The sequence below is a fragment of the Lepeophtheirus salmonis genome, chromosome 1, assembly GCF_016086655.4.
Source record: "Lepeophtheirus salmonis chromosome 1, UVic_Lsal_1.4, whole genome shotgun sequence".
Lineage (NCBI taxonomy): Eukaryota > Metazoa > Arthropoda > Copepoda > Siphonostomatoida > Caligidae > Lepeophtheirus > Lepeophtheirus salmonis.
The window spans coordinates 52,997,959-53,013,308 of NC_052131.2; the positions used below are offsets into that span (position 1 = coordinate 52,997,959).

The window sequence follows — 15,350 nt, forward strand, 5'->3', positions numbered from 1 at the left end:
TTGATCGAGGCTTAGTGAATTTTATTCACTGCTTTGATTAAAAGTCGTTCCTTTTAATTCCTGGATTCTTCTTTTCCAAGATGTGAGGACTGAGGCCTACAACAACAATAGCTCCAAAATTATAATATTCTAGGTATTATTTTATATAATGCATGCAACCTCATCAAAAATGATGGTTACTGATTTGATTAAATATTTCATATAATTTTTTTACTATATCCTGATAAAACTCCAAGATCCTGTTACTAAAATTACTTTAAAATAAACACTTATTTTTTCTCGATGTTCACACAAGTATTTTCAGAATTTTTAATTGATATTTACAAATTCAAAATGGATGGAATGGCTATAAGAAATTATTTATTCTTTTTTGTCCAGTTCACTAGCTGCATTCTAAAAAAGATGGGTGGGTAAAGGAAAAGATTACTTATTGAGTTCAAATCATTTATTTAATCCATCAATCTTTGGCTAAGATACGAAAAATGATCAAACAGAAACTGTTATTTTCTCATTCCAAAATCAATTATCATTCGATTTTCCAATTTATTTTTGCATTATTTTAGGCCATACTTTCACATTGTTAAGTTCTGTAAAAAAGAAAAAAAAATAAGTTTTGTAACTAATTGTTTATGCTTTCATATATCGAACTATGAATTAATTTAAATCACTCAACATTCATTCATTATTTAAATTAGGAAGTGTTCGGGTTTCAATGGACCATCCAGTACACTTCTCAAATTGCCAACAACAACACTCACATACTACAAAATGCTCATTATTTACAGCCTGACTGATAAGTAATTGTGCGGATTTTCAATCTTTATTTCTAAGACAACATGCCCAAATTTAATAAAAAATTTTAATAAATTATATATATATATATTCAAATAGCTCATTTACTGAATGTAACCTTCCTCAACCTCGATGAAGGCCGTTGGCCCTCCCTAGAACGAATTGCATTAGGTCTTCTTTATGAAGTTTTATGTCCATGGTGCCTCAGTATTTTTCAACAGAGACCCCCAAGGCGTTTATATAAGGGTGACAAACTCTTCAGGCTTTAGACTCAATGTGAGGCCATATGACAAAGGATAACGGCTTCATGTCTGGGATGAACGGGACCACATCTCTTTGTACCAAAAATCCATATTATTCTTGATAAAATTCTGACTACTTTTGGTGAGAAGCGGCCTTTCCGCCCGCACCAAGATTCTTCACCATGTTCCTCACTCTCTTTTCATCTACATCTACCCAGTTCTGTAGTATGAGCTCTCATTTACTTTGTAGGTCTGATTCCAAAAGGTTATTGGTCAATTCTGGATCATAATGTTCATCCTGCAATCTCCTGGACGCTTCTTCATACTATTGTCGTCCTCCTCCTCCTACTAGGTAGTCTGGATACCCCCAATTGGCAAGCAGTAACTGCCTCAATCATTCCCACACGAAGGAATGCCAAGATCTCAATCCTGTTGTCTCTTTCCATTCCCATTTTAGGCTGGAGAAAAAAATAATAATAATAATAAACATTGCAGCTTATTCACCAAGAAGATATCTCAGTTTGGAGCTCTATCATTGAGAATTTCTTCCCTTTACTAGATTCAAACGAGCCACTGAAATATAAAACTCGACTGAACAGCAGGAATGAGTTCCTTAGTAATGTAGGGATTACTTCTACAGGTCAATATATATATCAGACGGGAGACCCGTTTTGAATAACTTCTTTCTATCTCGTAGAACACAGTGGGAGTTCTCTGGACGAGATTTCAAAACTAATGATCTCGGTGCTCGGATCCCTGCTTTAATTACCTAAGAAGTCATTCCAAACAACATGATTAAGCAAGCTTTGAGTACCATGAAGAGAAGGACTCTTCATTTTTTGCAAGGCGAAGGTTTGAATGGCTTGATATTAGTGATGGCATAGAACATGTGTATCCAAACAAGACCCTCTCAGAGTGGGTCATTGTAACGTCCTCTCGATATAAGGGTAGGTGGAAGATTGAGTTAGTAATAACAATTTTAAATTATAATTTAAAAAATATAACATACGAACACACTTCCTTATAGTATAGCATCACACTTTCGATTGAAGTTTTTTATAGATGTCGTCATGACGTCTCTTCAATATTTCATATTTTGTTAATAAGTCATTGTGAACACAATTTTGCAAGTCCAATAATGTGTAGGTCAGTCGATCAATTTTTTTTTTTAATTTTTCTATTTGATAAACAAATTCTTAAAGTTTACCGCATCATACTAGTATTTTACCGGAGATTTCTTTTTTTTAATGATGAATTTAGATGTATTAAAAGTGTTTAAACTCGATTTTTTTAACACATAGTTGTAGATAAATAAATGAAAGTACAGTTTACTATAATTAAATTAGTTATTTATTAACTATTAGCGAACTAAATTTGTGATTTAGAATACACAACTTTGCAAGTCCAATAATGTTTATGTCAGTTGATCGATTTTGTTTGTAATTTGTTAATTGATAGACAAAATCCTAAAATTTACCTTTTCATTTCTGTATTTTAGCGTAGACTTCTATTTTAAAAAATTCAATTTTAAATGTATTAGAGCAATTATTACAAAGTTAAAATTACACAGAATTGTAAATCGGCTTATAAAGAATAGTAAGCTGAAAAAAAAAAACTATTAAAATTCGTGGAGTTATTAGCAATAGAAAAAGTGTATGTGTTAATTTTTTTTTAGAAAAAAGCAGAAAAGCCTCTAAAAGTAGGGATAACAATTTTATTGCAGTGCCCTCTATGATTGTAACCTGCTTACTCTGTGGTTCCATGACAACGTCTCTAATCCCTCTTCATCGATGGGAAATACAAAATTACAATATTTATAGAATGTTTACTAATAAAAAAATTACAATTACGCCATAAATAATGTACTTGTATATCAAATTAATCAATAATATCCAAACAAAGGAGAATGAGAAAGGATACGAAACCTCCATCATTAGACCTAATCAAAAATATACTTTTTGGAATTTTAATATGTTTCCGCATTTTTTCCCATACTTTAAGATGAAAAAATCATTTTTTTAGGGATCTAAAGGATGTCTTTGGCCTTAAAGCTTTTCCAAAATGTATTTTTCAATGATTTAGCGTAGTTTATGGACAAAAACTATAGATAAAACGCGCCATTGAATGCTAATTTTAGACATTAAACTAAAATATAACCATTTTTAACAAACAAACAATTCATATTTAACACACTGAGTTCATTTATAAGGCTGTATTATACACTTCATCCTCGCTCCTGATTCAAATATTATTTATGAGTCTCTTCTGTCATTGAAAAAAAAAAGTAGAAGACGATCCTAGAGTATGAATTTAATGTGGTCCTCTTTTCTAGATATATTTATCAGTAAAGCTGCAAAACGTATTCAACTCTCCATCTCTATTACCTACATATGTACCTATATGCACCAATAGTTTATGGGAACTCTTACGTGATAAATATGTTAATAAATTTGTCGATGATCTTACAACTTTAGTTGAGTTACATTGGAAAAAATTCATTTCGTTTCACATATTTCAAAAGTTAGTTAGTCGGGAGTCATTTCTGAATTATTAAATCACTTGTGATTTTATTTAAATAAATTATTTTATGCAAATATGTATTTAATTATATGGGTCATTGATTTATTTTTCTTTTGCCTTAACCTTATAATATATTTGATAATTTTACTACGATTAACACTTATTACAATTATATACATCTAAATATCTCTAGATATGTAGTAAAAACCCAAGATTTTTTTGACTAATCTAATTGGTCAAAGGGTTATTCGTTCCATAATGCCGAAATCTTAATTTTTTATTAAATATCTTCATAAATTTAAAAAAATTGTATATTCAACAAAAAAAATTCTAATGAATATTTTAACTAGTTAAATTATAAAAATAATAGCGCAAGGTCTATATTTGTTAGAAATTTTTGACGTTGATAAGGGCTATTGTTTTGATCGCTTTATATTTCGGTCGAATTTTCAGTCCATGACAAAACAACTAGTTTTTGAAGTAAATGGTAATATTCAAAAAAATATAAGAATAACTTATTCAAAAAATAAAGAGTAAAAAAAAGGATTTAAAATTGAATAGTGAAGATTATAATGATTATTTATTTGATTAGGAATATTAATAATGTTCTTTAAGCTTTATTGTCTAATTGTATTCTACAATATTATTATTAATATTGAATAAATTTACTCTCTTATTAAAACAATAATATACCTGTGAAGTTAGTAAAATCATAAGAATACCCCCATAAGTAAATATTCATTGAAATAATATGTATATAAATTAATTCCTCATTGTTTTTAAGAGAAGATAAATTGGCCCTGGGCATAGTTTTTTTTAACTGTATGAAAATGATGAGAAACAATAGGCTGAGAATGTTTTAATTGGGCAAAATTAAACGAAATCAATTTTTAGATCAAATAAAGAAGAAAAAAGATAAGGTTGGCTTTAATGCCTCAATGAGGGTCAGAGGGCCTAATAAGATGACTGACTATTCATTATTTTGGACAAGAACATCATTGCCTAATGATTTTACGTTAATATTAAAGAATATTGTATTTAATATATTAAAAAATTAAAACTAATGTTTTTATAAAATAATAAGTGGGAATATCTGTAGCTGTACCGAGGCACAAAAAAAATGAATTCCTCGGAACAATATTATAAAACTACGCAACTTCAAGTCTATTAACTATATTGACGTACAATGCCCAGAGTATAATACTATTTTATTATTCCTACAAAGATTGTTACTTATTGTAATTTTGTAAAAAATCCGAACCCAATATTTCCCGTCCCTTTAAATAATACTTCGTATTTTGGCTCCACATCTGAATGCTAGGAGTTGAATCCATTTCGCAATCCACAGCCTCCCCTTTTATTATTGAGAACAAACAAAAAATTATATTTATGACTAATGAATATTGTGAACAAAGGGGAAAGGGGATTTTAGGAAAGATAATTAAGGGAGCCAAACTGATATTTATCATCAATAATAATAGTTATATGATTATTTCAAATCCGATTAAATGAAGGGTCTAATAAAAGATGGAATTTCCGTGGATATCGATTATGCGCTTAGCCAATGGAAATGAAAGGGAAAGGATGTTGTATAATCCCCCTCTAGATATTTGCTAAGTATAACTCAAGAGGCTAGAAAACCCCATTGAATTGAAGTAGGCAATAAAGCCTCTTGTGAGCTCGTCAAAGTTAAAATCAATGAAAGGATTCTAAGTAAACTAGGATGTGATATGGTGGTTGACTCATCCACTAAGAATAATGCTGGAAAAAATTCCCCACAACAATACTCCTTCAAGCAAAGAGTAAACCGGGAAGATTTATATAACATTTCTAATTTGAGAATGAGGAAAAGAAGATTTTAAGGGTTTGTGGAAGCAGGGAAGAAGGCAGGGTTATTCACTACATAGAGTCCATTTGGGATCCTATTCTTAGTCCAAGCCAGATGTATCTAAAATAAAGAATATCATGAGGGGTTTTCTATAAAGGGAAACACTTTAACCATTTCGAGACCATAAGGTCCCTGATTATATTTTCATGCAACTTTCTGATATTTTTTTACTATATGGGGTATAGAAAACAATTTCTTTTTAGTTTGCAAAGATTGGATATCTAGGTGTCGATGTATTTTTGTGGGAGCTGGTTTCCCTATTGCTCTGAAGAGTAAACAGACGAATAAATATTTTTATCCTTATAATTACTTCCTAAAACATAAACAGTTTCGATATTTAAAATAAAAATAAGTAAATTTTCTATTATAATCATAAATAAACAATTATTCTTTTTGAGTATGATAATCACTATAAAAATTTATTGATTTTGGTCCAGAAACTATACATAAAAATACTTTGCATATATTACATTGAATATGAGTTTTATTCGCTATTCTTTTATTGTTGCAATTTCTACATATCCCTCTCGTCAATTTAATTGTTGGTAGGTAAAATGGAATAATAGATTAAGGAAGGATTTTTCGGTGTGATGCAGGACTCGTTTGTAAATAATTATATTTCCTTTTGTATTATTATTTTTTTATATTTTTTTTTGTAAACTATTGGCGAATTAACAACACAAATATCCAAGAGATTTCAAAAAATCCTCAAATAATAACAAACCCCCAATGATTTGATCTTTTGATCCAAAATATGAACACTTTCCATACCAGAGCTGCATTTTTTGATATAATGGATGGACATGGGACGACTAATGTTCCCTTTTATTCTTCTTAGAACAGATGAAACTTGATTGTAGCCTTCCAAACTCGTCCCAATTAAAGTTACTCCCCCGACTGTCAAACCACTTAACTACTACTATATTATTTGTATATTTTAGCTCGATTTCAACTCTACTCACATCTTTAATTAGTTTGTATTTTTCCCCTTTCTTTTCTTACAGTTCCGATACAGTATAATCCATTTTCTTGTAATTTATTAACTAATTGGGAAGAACTGAAGAAATTATCGAAATATACTGTATAGTAGGTATTCTTGAGCATCTGAATAAGACACTTTCTCCAAGACCATTTGCATTATTTTATTTCTTCCCAAGATATAAATTAAGCAAATAAAGATATCTCGTGTTACTGAATACTCACCTTATGGGTTTATTCTTCATATATTGCTTGCAAGATAGTTTTATTTTGAATTTAGTCAAGTGTACGTCAATTGACTGTTCAGAAGCGTCGGACATGGCAGATTGAAATGTTTCATTTAAATGATTGATAATTCCTCTCATTTTGTAAGCTTTGTCCAATTTATTTGCTTTTAAGTCATTTGCAAAGTAAAAGTTTTGAAGATGGAACATAAATTGAGTTCTGGTCATTGCATTTTTGATACCCTCGGATGATATGAAGTTATCAACGCTCCAATAGGATTTTAAATTGGGAAGCATCATCACTAACATCACGAGATTAATTCCTAGAAAAGCACGGATTTCTTCTACATTTGTTATAAACTCTCTCCCTTTATTAGAAAAAAATAAATATTGTTACCCCTAACGTATTTTACTCTTCAGGAAAATAGGGCCTACTTAATTGCTGGGACACCCACGTTCCTATTGTGCCAAAAGGGTTAAAAGCTTGCATTTTATTTGTGTGGAGTACAACAAAACAAAAACAATCCCACACGTATTCCGAGACTGTAAGCTGTTGAATTGAATCATGGAAACCGTCGGGAATGAGATAGGAAAAAGGATTGGAAGGAACCCCTCTTTAATAATTATTTTTCTCAAAGCATTGATCTCCATGTCACGATATAAGAATGTTTTAAAAAAATCCATTATCTTTAATGGATTTTTTTTTTCCATTAATTTAATCTCCTTAAAATTGGTCATTTTTTGACCTAAACTCTCACAAATATATTGTCAAAATAGTAAAAAACTGACTTTGGATAAATTATAGTACTTTTAGGCTATTTTAGTTTGGAAAATGTTGCCTTTGCCTCAAAAAAATGACACTTTTAGACTTCTTGTACCTTCAGCTTAAAAATGATGTCAAAAAAACCATCAAAAAATTACTATGGAAAAGTTACAGGTCTCTCAAGCCATTTTAATTTGGAAAAATGTATTTTTTTTTTGACTGAAATTAGTCATTTCTAAGCTTTTAATCCCTGTTTCAAATATGATGTCAAAAAAATACAAAAAAAAACTTTGGCAATGTTTTAACGCCTCTGATGTCATTTTAGGTGTGGTACAGGCCATTTTAGTTTAGATCCAAAAATTGTACAGGGTGGTCCGGATAAATTGGTGAAAAACTTTAAAGGTATATCACAAACTAAATAAAAAGGCTAGAACCATAATTTTTATTATTATTTGAAATCTAAATTTAATGATATTCAATTATTCAAAAAGAAATCCGCCTCTCTTATTAGCCAGAAGCTATGGAAGGCCCGGGCGATATGGTGCAGATACAGCTTGGCTGTATATTAGTTATTATACATTAGCTTCTTGTTTTGAACTTTCTTTTAATTTACATTCCCTGGATGGATGGAGACGCCCAAGGAAAAAATTACACCTTCCAACAAGACAGTGTAGCGGCCCACATGGTCAAAAAAGTGCAGATTGTCTTGATTTTTTTTAACAGTTCTTTTGTTATGTGGGATCCTCTTCGCCCCAATTTTGATAAAATTGCTTTGAATCTGATTTATATAAATTTTAAGGCACAAGGAAAACTGCCCAGGGAAAAAGATTACCCTGCAGACAAACGCAATGGAGGAAAATTGCCCCTTATGAAAATTACCAGGGAGTAAATATCTTCTTCAAACTTCATGATGAATAATAACACAATATACATTTGTTTGATATTATTTATGACAAATATCTAAACATATTTGTTTGTTCCATCCCCGAGGAAGTACCTTCATCTGTGAGCAATATTATGACAATACAGTTTCCTCACAATTTTTTAAATTCAATCCAATCATCTGATAAATGGATCGATAAGATTAGTAGTATTAGCTTAGGGCTACCTAAGATATGGTTGAATACCCTCTGCCTTCGGATTGATCCGGGTGTAGTGCTAAAAACCAGCGTCAATTCATCTAAGGATCCCCTCTAATACCATAAAACAGTTTATGCCCTCAGGTTGCGCGGGGTACTTGAGAGTACTCCAAGATCCTTAATAACCACCAGTTTTCATCCAGGGATACCCTCAAGTATCTCCACCATATTTTAAAAGCCCCTAAGCTATTTATACCACTCTCCTCTGATCCTTACCACTCCTATCGATTCTTTTCTTAGAAGATTGGATTGACTTTTTAAAAAATTAGAAGGAAATTGTATAGCAGTAATATTATTCAAAATACTTGATCAAGTTGAATTGAATAAAGTAAAGGACTATCTACCAGCAATCATATCTAGGTCGATAACCGTCAAGTTGAATATCCCGATACAAATATGGTATATATACAGACGGATACAAAGATGAGAAAATCAACATAGTTGACATATCACTCGAGGTGAGATGCCAATTCGTCAAACATATATATTTATATCTGGAACCGTTGTCGCCATGAATCCCAAAACTTCACTACAGTTTGTTCATACAACAACCGGCAAAAAAATAGACGCCATCAGACAACTACGTCAGAACAAACTATCGGGTGCACGGAAGCTCCGGTTTGATCTACACACCCTCTATTTTATGAACAAATATATAACTAGCGCTCAAACAAAGGATTTGAATGATATTTCCCAATAATAATTAATTTTAGTAAGTAAACATGATATAAAAACAACAATTATTATTCAGTAAGTGACGACATAAAAATACAAGGTGATAAATTACACATTTATATTGTTGATACAATCAAAAGCATTTGCAAAAATATTCTTTAGGTATGGAAATTAATCAAAAGTAGTGTTAGATCGGTCTAAAAAAACTATAAAGAGTATAGCTCTCTGAGTCCAGTCCTGATTCATTTTGTCAGTATTTTCTCACGTTGTTACCTTTTGTTATCATTCATCCTTTCTTCCAAAAGGAAACAGAGAAATGACTCAAAATTAATTGGTAATTTATCATAAATCATTTGATCAATGTTGGGTTGTTCAGAGCTTCAAATGGTTAATTCTAATTCAACCAATCAATGTTCACACTAGCACTTCCAACACAAAATACCAAGTATATTTTGTGTTAGCAAGGTAACGCCGTGTTATCGGTCTTTTAGTCAAACTTCATTTCAGATATTGAAGATTCATAAATATAAATCATCATTCATAATAAGATATTCATTTAATTTTTTAAGCTAGCATTCATTTTTTCCTAGTTTGTAGGATAGGACAGACTCATTGGTGTTTAGTACTGTTGAATGAGAGAAAAAAAATTGATTAATTATAGAAAAAAGACCAAAAGGGGGAAAAGAAAAATGACTGATTAGAAACGCAGTTCCAGGAACGATCCAACACTAATTAGAAGTATGCTCAGTACTGATTTGAAGGAAAAGGCATAAGTGGGCGTAGAGTAGACTTTTTTATTTAAGAAATGTTGTAACTTTTCGTTGAAAATATAAAATAGTATTTTGTTAAAAAAAAAAATATGATTCTTAATTAAGTTTTTTTTTTTAATCATCATTTGAGAACAATTTCCAATGTCTTTATAAAACATTTATTTCACAAAAAAAAAAAGATGAAAAGGGGCCCAGCATTTATTTATCTTATCCTCTGGTCCTGGTACTGAGTATGGTGGTGGTAATATAAGAGACAACCCACATAGTTATGGATTGAGTGCGCAATTTTTATCTGCAAAAAAATAAATATAAGCAAAATATAATTTAATAAATATTTTGTGATATACAATAAGTCTAGAGAGGTGGATTTTAGTCAAAAAGGTGGACCAACTTTTTTTTAAAGTTACTGGTTATATACAAACATATATGAAATATATATTCTCAAAAAAATATCCGGTCATCAATTTGATGATACAAATTGCAACCAAAAAAATGTATAATAAAAATCCATGGAATAACTTAATATTACATGGACGGTCGATATATTTTGGACTGTTTTTTTTTTTTTTAAGTTACTAACTAATGTACATTTTATGGCACATTTGATAATATCCAAGTGTCCAAAGTTTCATAAATAAATAAGCCAAAAGCATCAATCAACAGTTGGTAATTCAAATGACCGATGTGATTCATCAGTATTTGTCAATGATTATTGTACAAAATCGATACTTGACACAACATAATATGTATAATACCCCAACAAAGATTTCAAGGGGCAAAGCTAACACATAGTTGGCTAAAATATGCCGAGTTTTTGGGAGATACTTTATGTATTATACTTGCTGATAATGTTAAAATCCCGAGTTGCAAAACTACAAACTCTATGCATTTGAAATTAAATAACGCTGACATATAGCTGTCAAAACGCCATTCAAACATGTTAATCGACATTGTATGACTTTCTATTTGCCAACGAAATGTTTGCTGGGATATTAATTATCAACTGAAAACATGATTAAAATGCTTTGATCAATCTACTCATATGTTAAAATCAACACGTCTCTAAATAAATAGATTTCATTTGGCAAAAAAAAAATACAATTGTATAAAGTAATTAATATTAATTAAGTGATGATCAATAAATAAATTACTTATTCTTAGAAAAATATAGGTGGACACTGTAAGCATGTTAACATAAAAAATCTGAGCAAAATCATAAAAAATTTATTTTTTAAATTGGTTGGTAATAGCATCAGCGATTCGTTCCACAACGATCATTTTCCTTCATGAGCATACCTTCTTCTTCGCCAAAATCCCAAATTATATCTGCCAACGAATTATCAAAAGAATTCTCAATACTTTTCCCAAATGGACCACAGTATGATACCTCATATTCATTTTCTCTCCCTTGAGGAACAGACCGCTTTGGAGTAGGCTCTCTGGAGTCATTGGAGAAAATGTTAATTTTTTGGTCTCTTTCTGTGTTTGTTGCATCGAGTCCATATTTAGACATGATGAGCTTATCAGAAATTGTTTGTAACTGCTCCTGCTGTTGACAGATTTTGAAGGAGAGTTCATCGTGTTTTCTTTTAAGCTCTTCTTGAAATTGGAATTCGGATTGTTCAATATGGATTTGACCTGAAGGTGGTTTTTCATCCAGTTGGGACTTTGTTCTGGTTGATACGACCTGAGGTGAGGCAAAGAGATTCAGAATACCAGAGTCCTCAAACTTTTTAGAGCTAAAAGTACAGAAAAAATATTAAAATAAGGGAAAATAAATAGATAGTAACAATATGTCTTGTAAGTACGATAATTAACGTGGTCACCCATACAATTTGAAGAATTTAGCTGTCATGACGTTCTATTAAATCAGCTACATGCAGCCGTCACAGGAAGGAAAAAAACACAAAGCTTACTACGAATTGAGAATTGAGTAACTGAGGACTGTAGGCATTTACTTTTCCTAAGCTGTTCTCATAATTATTTAATGGCTGAAGAGTGAACTTATTTTTCTATTATACACAATTATGCAGAGAAACAGATTGACAATTGTCAGGGTTACCACTTGATTTTCGTTCTCCTTTTTTGAACATGACCAAAATGCTCTTGATTAACATGTCTGTATATAACTCTTGAGTACTATAGTTCTACTATCCATTTTTCATGAGCAGACAAACTAGTTATTACTTAATACTTGGATTTTCTATCTTCAAAAATTAAATATTAACCAACCAAGTTTAGAAAATAAAAACCTCTCGTCAGATTCCCAAATAGAAAAAGCCCTCCCGCATTCTAAGACATATTTTATACACAACTGGACATGAGCCTTGTTTACTTAATAGTAGTTTCCTTGCTACAACTCAGGATCACTGTACCCTGTTACGGATATGTAATTGAAACAAAATACTAATTATTTTATTAGTGAGTGGGATTTGCAGCATGTTTTTTTAGGAGCCTTATTTTTCTTGTAACTGATAATGATACAAATTAACAAAGAGGGAACAAAGTTGAGTGAGGTCATCCAGGACCGTACTTTATAATTTTTTGACGACTGATATACAGGACTGAACTGGACCGGAACAGGGCTGAAGTAGTAGAACAGAGCAGTGACCTATAATATATATTGTATTGTCTACTAGAATACATTGAAATTTAATCATTCAATATGTCCCTCGATTCCCCTAAATCCTTTGCCAAAATATTTGTCTGTTTACTATAACACAGGACCATTTTGAGAATGTTTTTTTTTAGTTTGATTCTACCCTTTTTATATTATATTGACTAACCTGAGTCCAATTGGGGATCTTGCTCCACAACTATCAAAGATGGAGTCACTGAAAGAAGATGAATAGGATTTTATGAAGGCTGGTGTATTTTCTATTGTATTGTCCCAATCCTCTCCTCCTTCTTTTTTGACTTTTTTGGTGTCATCAACATGCCTGACAACCTTATGAGTCGCAACTACAAATTCAGGCTTGGCGTTCCAATGATTATATGTAACATAATACCGTGTTTGTAGCCAAATCCATTCTTGGCCCTTTGTAAGAAAACGATGTAAACAACTTGGCACTTCTCCTGTTTGCATAAGGGTCGCATGATAAGTGCAGACTCTTTCTAAGTCTTCAATATGATAATAATCATAGCCAGAAGTACCTAAAACCTCAAAAGGTAAGTAGCCAATAATAGGTGGTGCTCTGTCATCTATATATAAAAATTTCCATTCCAATGAGTATCTGGACGTAAATTCCAACTCATTTGCGGACAAGAGCATGTGAGGTGTGAGTTTTTTATTTTCCTTGGGTCTATTAGAGCCTTGAAGTCGAACTGCAGAGACAAATACGGTGGAATATCTGGTCCAGGGTCGAAAGTATCCTACGAGGTGGGCTAATTCTAAATCATGTCCATCAGCTCTTTTAAAATGCAAAAATAATTCTAAATGTTTCCCCAGAGAAGAATTAACAAGAGTGTTGTAGAGAATAATTTTATCTCCATCATTTCCAATCAATTCGTAGACAGAGCGCTCAGTGATTTGGATGGGAGAATAGCCCAGGAGAGAAGAAATTGACTCGGACACATAAATGATTTTCCCGTTTGTCCCAAAAACAAGAATAAACCCATGTACGGACTCCAACATGATTTGAGTAAATTCATTATGAGAGAGAAAAGTTGGCTTGGATTCCAAAGAACTTATATTGGCCCCTAAATTTTCTAGGGGAGGAAGTGGCGGATCATTCACATACCCACACTCGGAGATCTCTTGATTTTGCTGTAGTTGTTCAATTAACTGTTTTGGTTGGTGCTTTTTGATGAATAATATAGTGGACTTGAGGACCGTAGTTTTATCCATTTTCCGTCTATACTTGGAGGAGAGAGAAGGGTCCCAGGAGTTGACCATGTTACCCAATTCAGTCACATAAACATTAAATTTATCTCTTCGTTTCTTTTCGCTTAAATTTCGAGATTTCCTCTTGAAATCCTCTTGTTCCTCGGACGTCACCTCCATGTTAGTTCTTCAATAAGATAACTTTGAATTCATATGACGTATTAAACGAGAGTTCTTTTGGAGATCCAGTTATGAGAAGTCAATAATTAAATAAAGGGTAGCGTCTCAATTCAATATAACGACTCTATAGGTTTAGTTTGTCACAAATATACCCAAGTTTATAATTACTCTTGTTATTGTTGAGTGATAATTTTTCAAATAAAATATATATTTACATATAACTTCTCACAACAAGAACAAAAAAAATAAATAAATAAAGAGAACGAAAGAAAGAAAGCCTTCATCAACAAACATAGAAAGGTAGGTATACAGCGTAAGTACAAAAGGCCTTTCTTAAATGAATAAAACTTTATAGACGGATGAGGTGATCAATTTGGCGTAATCAAAAGGGAAATGAATATTAGTGATTGGACAATTGCGGGAAAAAAATGCCGATTCCGATGCAATTCTAGTAAAAATTAGCGATGCCAATTTTTTAATATTTTAAATAATAATTAAGAAATATTATTTTGCTATGAGGGTTGCCACAAGAATTATATTTTAGAGGAGGGTGGGGGGGGGGGGAGGTTTTTTTTTTATCTACAAAATAAAAATTATTTTTTGAAAAATTTTGAAAAAATTTTTCAAAAATTAAAAAAAATTTGAAAAAATATTTCAAATATGAAATATTTTGGAAAAATATTTAAATAATCAATTTAATATTTTAATTTTTTTCAAAAATTCACAATTAATCAAAAAAAAAAATCCAATTTTTTTGGAAAAAAATTCAAAAACCCATTGCTATTCTCAATAAATTAAATTTTTTGGAAAAAAAAATATTCAAAAACCTCGGCTATTTACAAAAATTACATTTTTGTACAAAAATTTCCCAAAATACACCGCTACAAGAAATATTCACAAGAAATAAAGTTTTTTGAAAAAAAAAATAACAAGCAAATATTAAATTTTCTTGTAAAAAGAAATAATTCTATAATTTGGGTAAGAGGAAGGGAGTTTTTTTTTTTTTTTTTTCATAACTTGGATAAGTAATAAATACTTAAATACTTGTAATAAATAATCATTAGCCTTAAGATTTGTGAGAAATGGCTCAATTGCTCAAAAATTTCCTTATTTTTTCTCTTTTTTCTGTGAAATTAACACATTTTTTTAAATTGGTATTAACTAAATACAGATAATTTGGATTTTAGCTAGATTACACAACAACTTTTGATGATGTTTTTAGAGAGAAAGTCTACCTTCAATAACCCTCTTTCATTGATCTCTCTTTTTGGTGGTAAATATATGTATAAGATGAAATAAAGGATATGATTATATGATCGGATATGTGAAGGAGCCAGATTCCGACAACAGCCCATT

General features: G+C 31.0%; 1 protein-coding gene and 1 long non-coding RNA gene across 2 annotated transcripts; both read right to left on the reverse strand.

Moving 5' to 3' along the window:
• Window positions 1–297: 297 nt before the first annotated feature.
• Window positions 298–2,106, reverse strand: LOC139907622 (uncharacterized). Its single transcript, XR_011784341.1, has 2 exons — window positions 1,804–2,106; window positions 298–1,492 (listed from the first exon to the last, which is right to left on the reverse strand). It is a non-coding gene; the product is annotated as an uncharacterized lncRNA (long non-coding RNA).
• A 7,168-nt stretch (window positions 2,107–9,274) lies between these two features.
• On the reverse strand, window positions 9,275–14,282 carry LOC121132007 (circadian locomoter output cycles protein kaput). The gene is made up of 2 exons (XM_040727437.2): window positions 12,778–14,282; window positions 9,275–11,730 (listed from the first exon to the last, which is right to left on the reverse strand). The coding sequence occupies exons 1-2, from the start codon at window positions 13,992–13,994 to the stop codon at window positions 11,244–11,246; spliced, it is 1,704 nt and encodes a 567-aa protein (XP_040583371.1). The 5' UTR covers window positions 13,995–14,282; the 3' UTR covers window positions 9,275–11,243.
• Window positions 14,283–15,350: the final 1,068 nt, after the last annotated feature.